Raw genomic sequence first — 8,765 nt, 5'->3', positions numbered from 1 at the left:
CTTAGAATTTTTTACGTACAGAATTAAGTCACACAAAAATGAAGTTTCCTTTTTCTTCCTCCTCCATATTTAAGTTTGGATGTTTTTTTTGCCTCAAAAACTAACTGGGAACATACATTTTTATGCTGAATAGGACAGATGAGTATAGACATCCTTGCTGTGTTCTTTATAACTGTAACTTACAAAGATGCCCCTTTGTTAACTAGGAAGTTTTTTTCTCTCATTTGTTGAGTGTCTAATCTTGGAAGACTGTGGGATTTTGTCAAACGCTTTCTCTGTGTCTATTAAGGTGATCTGGTGATTTTTGTCATTTATTCACTCAGTTTGGCATGTTACACTGTTTTCCCCCTTGCATCTTTCTCCCCTTTCACCTTTTTCTTTTTCTTACAGCATTTTCCAGACGTCCAGTAATCTGTTAAACCATGGTGGTGATTGGGGCCAGACCTGTCTTATTCCTGGTCCTATAGGGAACATACTTAAAGTTAGTTTACTATATAGAATTTTACTGTTGGTTTACCAAGCTAAAATAGTCATTTTCTTCAGTTGTTATGAATTTTTAACACCTAATTTTATCAAAGACTTTTTGTGTCAATTGCCATAATCATTTAGTTTTCTATTTCAATATATCAATAGGGCATATTGATAATATGGCATATATTACATTGACAGATTTTTCTGTTGTTAATTCATTGTTAATATTCTTGGTATAAATGCTAAACAATGTAATTTTGAAATGTACTACTGAATTTATTTTAAAAGAAATTTTATACCCACAGTTATAAATAAAATGAGTTTATATATTTATCTTTCTGTGATCTGGTTTTGGAATCTTAATTGCACTAATTTTATAAAATAGACTGAACAACTTTGTACAACTCACATGTTAAACATTCTTGGTTCTGGGGAAGGAGAAAACTTTGCTATTACTTCAGTTTAATTTCACTTATTTGTTCAAGTTTTATTTTTCTTATTTTATCAAATTTGGCACTTTGTATTCTTCTAGATGTGTCCATTTAATCAAAGTTCAATTGAGCAAATGACCAACTGGCAATATTTCAAGGGGTTGGAGCTCTCTGGGGTACATTATTTATTGGATAGATTTGATGAGTCCACAATAATGAGTGTAAAATGTAATTCAACAGGCACATTATTTTTTCACCTGCTCTATTCTCACAAGCATATCAGAGCTCATATCACAACAGACGACTGTATTTCAGAGTCATAATATTAGAGATGACAGAAAAGTACAGATGAAGAATCATGAGGTAAATAGAAAAATCTTGAACTGCGTGGATTTTTAAATAAAAGTGACATAAGGAAAGGTCATTGGGATTTTATGGTGGAGACAGAAAGGGGACCTCAGGATATTGCAAAGAATCGGATGAAATCATCTTGTATGGTCTCCCTAAAGGCAGGTCTATTTTGTTTTGTAGTCATGCACAAGTGCCTGGTATAAAGATATTTAATTATTTTAAATTGACTGGGAAAACAGAAGTAACCTTTCAGAGACACTGGAGGAACTACGTATTTAGTTGCAGAAAAGGTTTTACTTTTAAAGAGTCCTTGAAAAATAGCCCGCTATGTCCCTGTCAAGAGGTCAGAATCTTTATAAGGATCAGAGTTAAAAATGTTGAAACTATAAAATTCTACAGAAACGAACTGTGACTACACTCCCAGAGCCATGAGTTCCGCTGGTCTGAATCCCTTTTTGCTGCATCCTGTGAAAGAGGAAACAAAAGGCACCTGGGTTTCCGTTAGGTCCTCAACAGTCGGCGAGCCACAGCGCACCACCTCGGTGATCCAAGGTCGCAGAGGGCCAGCGCAAGGCGGCAAAGCACGCTGTAGTGCGCGCGCACACACACACACACACACACACACACACACACACACACACACACACACGCTACGGCATCCACGTGATACTTTTGCGCAGGCGCACCCGCACCTTTTGTCGAGGGGACGTCGAAGCTGAGAGAGCCGGAGTGGTTCCTTTCTCTAGGGAATGGAGGCTGCAGAGGAGGCTCCCCTGGTGGCACTGCCTCAGTCCCCAGAGCCGTCTTCTTGCCCAGGAGACATCAGTCCCTGCGACTTGACCATCCTTCATTTCAACGACGTGTACGACGTGGACCCGAGTCCAGAGGAGCCTGTAGGAGGCGCTGCTAGGTGTGGCCGCCATCTTCCCCCATCAGATTCTGGGGGGGTTAAGCGGGATATGTGGCCTCCGAAACCCATCAAGAACGCCGGGAAGCTGGCAGGGCTTCCCTGGCAAAGACCCTCTTGTGTGAGCTTCAGCTCCATGCTTGCTCTAGCTAGTAATGGGATGGTTTCCAAGCCAGCAGGTAGTAGCAGGACTAAGGTGAAAAACGCTGGGTCTGGTATCTGAAACCCTGTCTTGAAATGTGCCCTTGTTTTTAATCCAACCCTGGATCTGGACACAACTTTTCCACTATTTTTATGATCTTGGAACAGGGCTTATTGAACCTATTTCAGCGTTTGTAAAGAGAGAATTGTTTTATTTCTCCTCAAGATTAACTGAGGTGATTTATGGAAAGCAGCTATCACAGTGTTTAGCCTGTTCTAAGCAATTAATAATTTCCCCCTTCTCTGTATTATAAAATTGTCAGATGTCTATTAACTACTAATTGTCAGGAACCTACATTTTTTAAACATATCTTTCCTTCATCTTTTGCCAAGACAGCTACAAACTAGTGGCTCTAGAATGATCAAGACAGGACGACATTTGACAGGAATTTAAAGACTGGTAGAATGTGAATTAGGTGAGAACAATTAGGAATTGCAGCTTAGGGAACCTAGGTTTTTATAAGTTTGATTTATTTTCCTGCTTGGGTAATATAAGGCAAGTCACTTAAACCTTCTCTCTGAACTTTATTTTCCTTAATTTATTTGTTATAAAGTGAGGTTGGGCTCCATGCCATCTAATTGCTCTCAGTAATTCAAAGATGAAAAAGAGTAAATGGGGAAATCAAATGGGTGCTAAGGTAAGGCAGTGTGGCACTAATCTAAAGGAGCATGGGATATAAAACATGGGGTCATATAAAATGTTGAATGTTTGGTTAGCAATTGGAGAACTAGTCTTGGTTTTTGTAGATGATCAAAAAGGTGTTAGTAACATGATCCAAGAGGTATCTTGGAAATAGTAAGGGGGATTTTGGATATAAAAGGTTAGAAAATCTATTAAAAGGAGAAATCACTGAGGCTCTTTGTATGAATATAGTTATTAAGTCAGGTTTGGCAGTAAGAATCAAAAGGAACAGATGGATTCGGAAGATAGCAGGTACAATAAACAAGACAGTAGTTAATGACATGTTAAAGAACATGTATATGTACATGCATACACACAGAAAGGGAAACATTAGGGTTTAAGTAGAAGAAAATGGAGGAATCTACCAATGTTTTGTTTAATATTGAGTAACAAGAGCATTAAACTATTTCTGAACGAGTGTCTAGTTTTTTGGGAATTGGTGTTGGAAAGGAAATGTTAATTTGAGTCAATAATAAATGTTAATTTTTGAGTAGGTAAGTAGAAGTGAATAGTAGTATTTATCTTTCCAGTATTTTAATCCCCCTCCCCAAGTTCTTTTGCATGTATGTGGCTCTTCTGTGAATTGGGAAGAAAATACTATTCTTGAAATTCTACATCTTCTCTGTAGAGAAGTTCATTTGTTGTAGTACAAGCCATTTAGAGGCCTACTCAGTGTTCCTTCATAGGGGTAGGCTAGTTTCTTCCTTCACCAGTGCTTACAGTCTGCCTGTGTTTTTAGTCAAAATTGTCCATTCCAAGTCACCATAGGATGTATAATTGGAATCATACTGAGGATCAGGTAGGAAACTGCATATGCCCTGGTCTTTAAGATTTATGAATTTATATGAGAATGTGAACTACTCAGCAGGAACTTTGTTTTTATCATCTTGTTTTTCTCAGTACCCACATTAATGTCTGGTACAAAGTGGGTACTACTTTTTAATGGAGGAGGATGGGACATGCTGGTACAATTGAACTGATAAAATGGTTCTGAATGTGAGTTTTTAATTTAATCTGACCATGGTGGTGGTGGTTAATGAACTGAATTCTATTTTTTTGTTGGTCATTTATTTTTTATAAATGTTTTAAGCTATTTTAGATTTTCACAAAAATTATGAACATAGTACAAAATTTTGCATATTCCCCATTACTTACATTTTACATGAGTACATTAGTGTTATTTGTTACAATTAGTGAATCAAATTTGATAGTTGTTACTAACCAATATCCATACTTCATTCTCATATCTGCAATTTTTCATGATGTTCTTTTTGTGTTTTAGGATCCCATACAGGATACCACATTACATTTGTTGTTCCTGACTCCTTGGGCTGTTTTTGGCTGTGGCAATTGTATTAAACCTCTTTGTTTATAATAACTTTGACAATTTTGAGGAGTACTTGTGAGGTGTTTTGTAGTATATCATTTATTTGAGATTTGTCTGGTATTTTGCTTAAGATTTTACCATAGAACATAGAAATAAAGTCACATTTTCATAATTTTTTCCCAGGGGTACATATTACCAACATGATTTATCATTGTCAATATTGATCTTTGTCAGGTTTCGCTACTCTAAAGCTACTCTTTCCCCTCAGAATTTTCGTGCTGTACTTGAAAGAAGTGACTATGTGCAGCTCACATTTAAGAAATGGGGAGTTAATGCTTTCTAACCTAACGGGTGAAATATCAACTTCAAATTATTTGTAGAACTTCTTAATGGAAGATTTGTGTTTTCCTTATTTTTATTTATTCATTTATTTATATCAGTATTGCATTAGTTTCCTAGGATTGATGTATCAAAATACCACAAAATGGGTTGTTTTCAATAATAAAAGTTTTTTTCTCTCTCTCTCTCTCTCGCAGCTTTGGATACTGGAAATCTGAAATCAAGGTGTTGGAAGAATTGGTTTCTTTAAGGGCTTTTGTGGTAGAATCTGTTCCATGCTTCTACCTACTTTCTGGCAAAGGCCAGGAATCCTTGATATTCCTTGGATTACAAATATATTACTCCAGTCTCTAGTCTGTCTTCACATGGTATTCTCCCTCTATGTATCTGTGCCCAAATTTCCCTTGTCCTGTAAGGAAACTAGTCATTGAATCAGGGTCCACCCTAATCATCTCATGTTATCTTAATTATATCTGCAAAGAATCTGTTTCCAAATGAGGTTCCATTATACTTATAGATACTGGGGATTAGGACTTCACCATAACATTTTTGGGAACATAATTTAACCTCTAATAAATATTCTAATGACATTCATGAATGTCATTAATTTTTATTTTTTAATTTGTTGTAATCAGTTATACATGAGAGTAGAATGCATTTTGACAGTTGTACATAAATGAAGCACAACTTGTCATTCCTCTAGCTGTGTATGGTGCAGAGTTGCACTAGTAGTGTAATCATACATGTATATAGGATAATGACGTCCATCCCATTCCATTGTCCTTCCCATCCCCTACACCCCCTTCCCTCTCCTCACTCCTCTCTGTCCAATTCAAAGTCCCTTCCCTACCACCCCCTTTATGGATCAACATCCACTTATCAAGAAGACATTCAGCCTCTGGTTTTTGGGTTTGGCTAATTTTGTTTACCGTGATATTCTCCAAATCCATCCATTTGCCTGAAAATGCCATAATTTCATTCTTCTTTAAGGCTGAGTAATATTCCATTTTCTGAGGAAAACTTGGTTTGTTCCATAGTGGTTGTACCAATTTGCAGTTGTACCAATTTAAAGCTTTTCCTCCACATCCTTGCCAATACTTATTATTACTTATATTCTTGATAATTGCCATTCTGACTGGAGTGAGATGAAATCTTAGATTAATTTGATTTGCATTTCTCTAATTGCGAGAGATGAACATTTTATCATGTGTTGATTGATTGTATTTCTTCTGTGATGTCTGTTCAGTATTAGCCAATATGTTGATTGGTTTGTTTGTTTTTTTTGGTGTTTATAGTTTTTTGAGTTCTTTTTTTAAATTTTTAATTTGTTTTAATTAGTTATACATGACAGTAGAATGCATTTATGTACTCCTATACATCATACATAGGTGAGATATAATTTCTCATTTTTCAGAGTATGCATGTTGCAGAATCATATATATATATATATATACATGTATATCTATCTGTCTATATATATATATATATATATATGTCATATATATACATACATGTTTCATTCTACTATCTAGTATCCCCACATCCTCTGCTCTCCCCTCCCATCACTTACCGTTACCTAATCTAAGGTAACACTATTTTTCCTTTTTGCCCTTTGCCTTATTGTGAATTAGCATCTGCATATTAGAGAAAAAAATTGGCTTTGGGTTTTGTGGTATTGGCTTATTTCACTTAGCATGATATTCTCTACCTCCAACCATTTACTGGCAAATGCCATAATTTCACTCCTATTTAAAGCTGAGTAATATTCCATTGAGTATATATACCACATTTTCTTTATCCATTCATCTATTGAAGGACACCTAGGTTGGTTCCATAGTCTACCTATTGTGAATTGAGCTGCTATAAACATTGATGTAGCTGCGTCACTATAGTATGCTAATTTTAAGTCCTTTGTGTATAAACCAGGGAGTGGGATAGCTGGGACAAATAGTGGTTCCATTTCCAATTTTCTGAGGAATCTCCACACTGTTTTCCATAGTGCTTTCACCAATTTGAAGTTCCATCATCAATGTATGAGTGTACCTTTTTCACCACATCCTTGCCAACATTTATTGTTGCCTGTATTCTTGATGATTACTATTCTGACAGCAGTGAGATGAAATCTTAGTTTTGATTTGCATTTCTTTATATATCCTGGAGATTAATGCTCTATCTGAGGTGCAGGTGGAGATGCAGATTTTTTCCAGTTTTGTAGGCTGTCTCTTTATGTTATTTAGTGTTTCCTTTGTTGCAAAGATAAATTAGAAAAGCTACCACATTCACAATAACCTAAAAAAAATACATGGGAATCAATCTAACAAATGATGTGAAAGACCTCTACGATGAGAACTACAGAACACTAAACAAAGAAATTGAAGAAAACCTTAGAAGATGGAAAGACCTCCCATGTTCTCGGATAGGCAGAATTAATATTGCCCAAATGGCCATACTCCCAAAACTGTTATAGAAATTTGATGCAATTCCTATTAAAATTTCAATGATATTCTTCTTAGAGCTAGAAGAAGCAATCATAAAATTAATGTGGAAACATAAGAGACCCGGATTAGCCAAGGCAATTCTTAGCAAGAATAATGAAGCAGGAGACATCCCATTACCAAACTTTAGACTATACTACAGAGCAATAGTAACAAAAACAGCATGGTATTGACACCAAAATAGACATGTAGACCAATGGTACACAATAGAAGACACAGAGACAACACCACATAAATATGTTTATCTCATGCTAGACAAAGGTGCTGAAAACATACGTTGGAGAAAAAATACCCTATTCAACAAGTGGTGCTGAGAAAACTGGAAATCTGTATGTAGCAAAATGAAATTAAACCTCCCTCTCTCACCCCCCACAAAAATCAACTCAAAGTGGATCAAAGACTTGGGCATTAAAACAGAGACCCTGAGCCTAATAGAAAATAAAGTATGCCCAAATCACCTTCATGTCTGCTTACTTCCCGACTTTTTAAAGACTTCTAAAGCACAAGAAGTAAAATCAAGAATCAATAAATGGGATGGATTCAAACTAAAAAGCTGTTTCTCAGAAAATGGATGTTATTAATTTTTAATAGGTTTCCTTTCAATTTTTATGGAAGCCTAAAGAAAAACCATGGATTGACTTTTGAGGGCTTAAAAACAATATACGTCTGACAGCAGAATTGGATTTGGGAAATACATTCTTTGTATGTGTTATGCAGTTCAGTACAAGCTCTTAGTAGTTTTATCTCGTGCCTTTTATTTTTTAAATTTTTTTAAAGAGAGAGTGAGAGAGAGAGAGAATTTTTAATATTTATTTTTTAGTTCTCGGCGGACACAACATCTTTGTTGGTATGTGGTGCTGAGGATCGAACCCAGGCCGTACACATGCCAGGCGAGCGCGCTACCGCTGAGCCACATCCCCAGCCCCAAAACTTGTGCCTTTTATTAAACCTACTATTCATATACATACTTTTTATACTAAGGAAAATGTTAGTGTCTTTGGTAGAGTTCAAGAGATTTGGATCAGCAAAATCTTTGGTATCAGAGGTATGAAACTTGGAGACCATACTGAGATACTAGAAAATAGACCACATTAGTGACTGCCTTTGAAGGAACAAATGAAAGTACTCATCTGATTTCTGGATCATTCTGATGATAAAAAGAAATCAGAACTCATTTAATGAATATTCTTGTGCGGTTGGCTTTTCTGGGAATATTCTGTCCATAATTGTAACTAAGAAGTTGCAGAAAGAATTTGTGTGTATTTAGATTGATGGAATTTCTGGACCATTTTGACTTTGGTTATAAGATTAGCAAGATGTCATGACTTCTCTTCCTTAAATGTTTGTGTGTCTGAAAGTTAGTCTTCAGTTCCATTGCTCACTTCTCTGCTTACTGAAGTAGAGATTTATTTAATATTTATTTGGTTCAACAAATATTAATTGAAAGCATACCATTTATCAGGTATGGAATACCTGGTGTATGGGTTATTAATAATATAACTCAATAAAATGAACCATATAGGGAATGTTTTAGACAGTGATGATATAGCAGGGAACAGAA

General features: G+C 35.8%; 1 protein-coding gene across 1 annotated transcript in view; it reads left to right on the top strand.

The window, feature by feature from the left end:
* The first annotated feature begins 2,002 nt into the window (after window positions 1-2,002).
* Window positions 2,003-8,765, top strand: part of LOC113184231 (snake venom 5'-nucleotidase-like) — a 51,802-nt gene continuing 45,039 nt past the window's right edge. The window contains exon 1 of the mRNA XM_026390871.2: window positions 2,003-2,163. Coding sequence (XP_026246656.2) covers window positions 2,003-2,163 — 161 coding nt within the window. The remainder of the gene's footprint in view (window positions 2,164-8,765) is intronic.

The sequence above is a fragment of the Urocitellus parryii genome, chromosome 1, assembly GCF_045843805.1.
Source record: "Urocitellus parryii isolate mUroPar1 chromosome 1, mUroPar1.hap1, whole genome shotgun sequence".
Lineage (NCBI taxonomy): Eukaryota > Metazoa > Chordata > Mammalia > Rodentia > Sciuridae > Urocitellus > Urocitellus parryii.
This window is presented reverse-complemented; position numbering and strand designations above follow the sequence as displayed.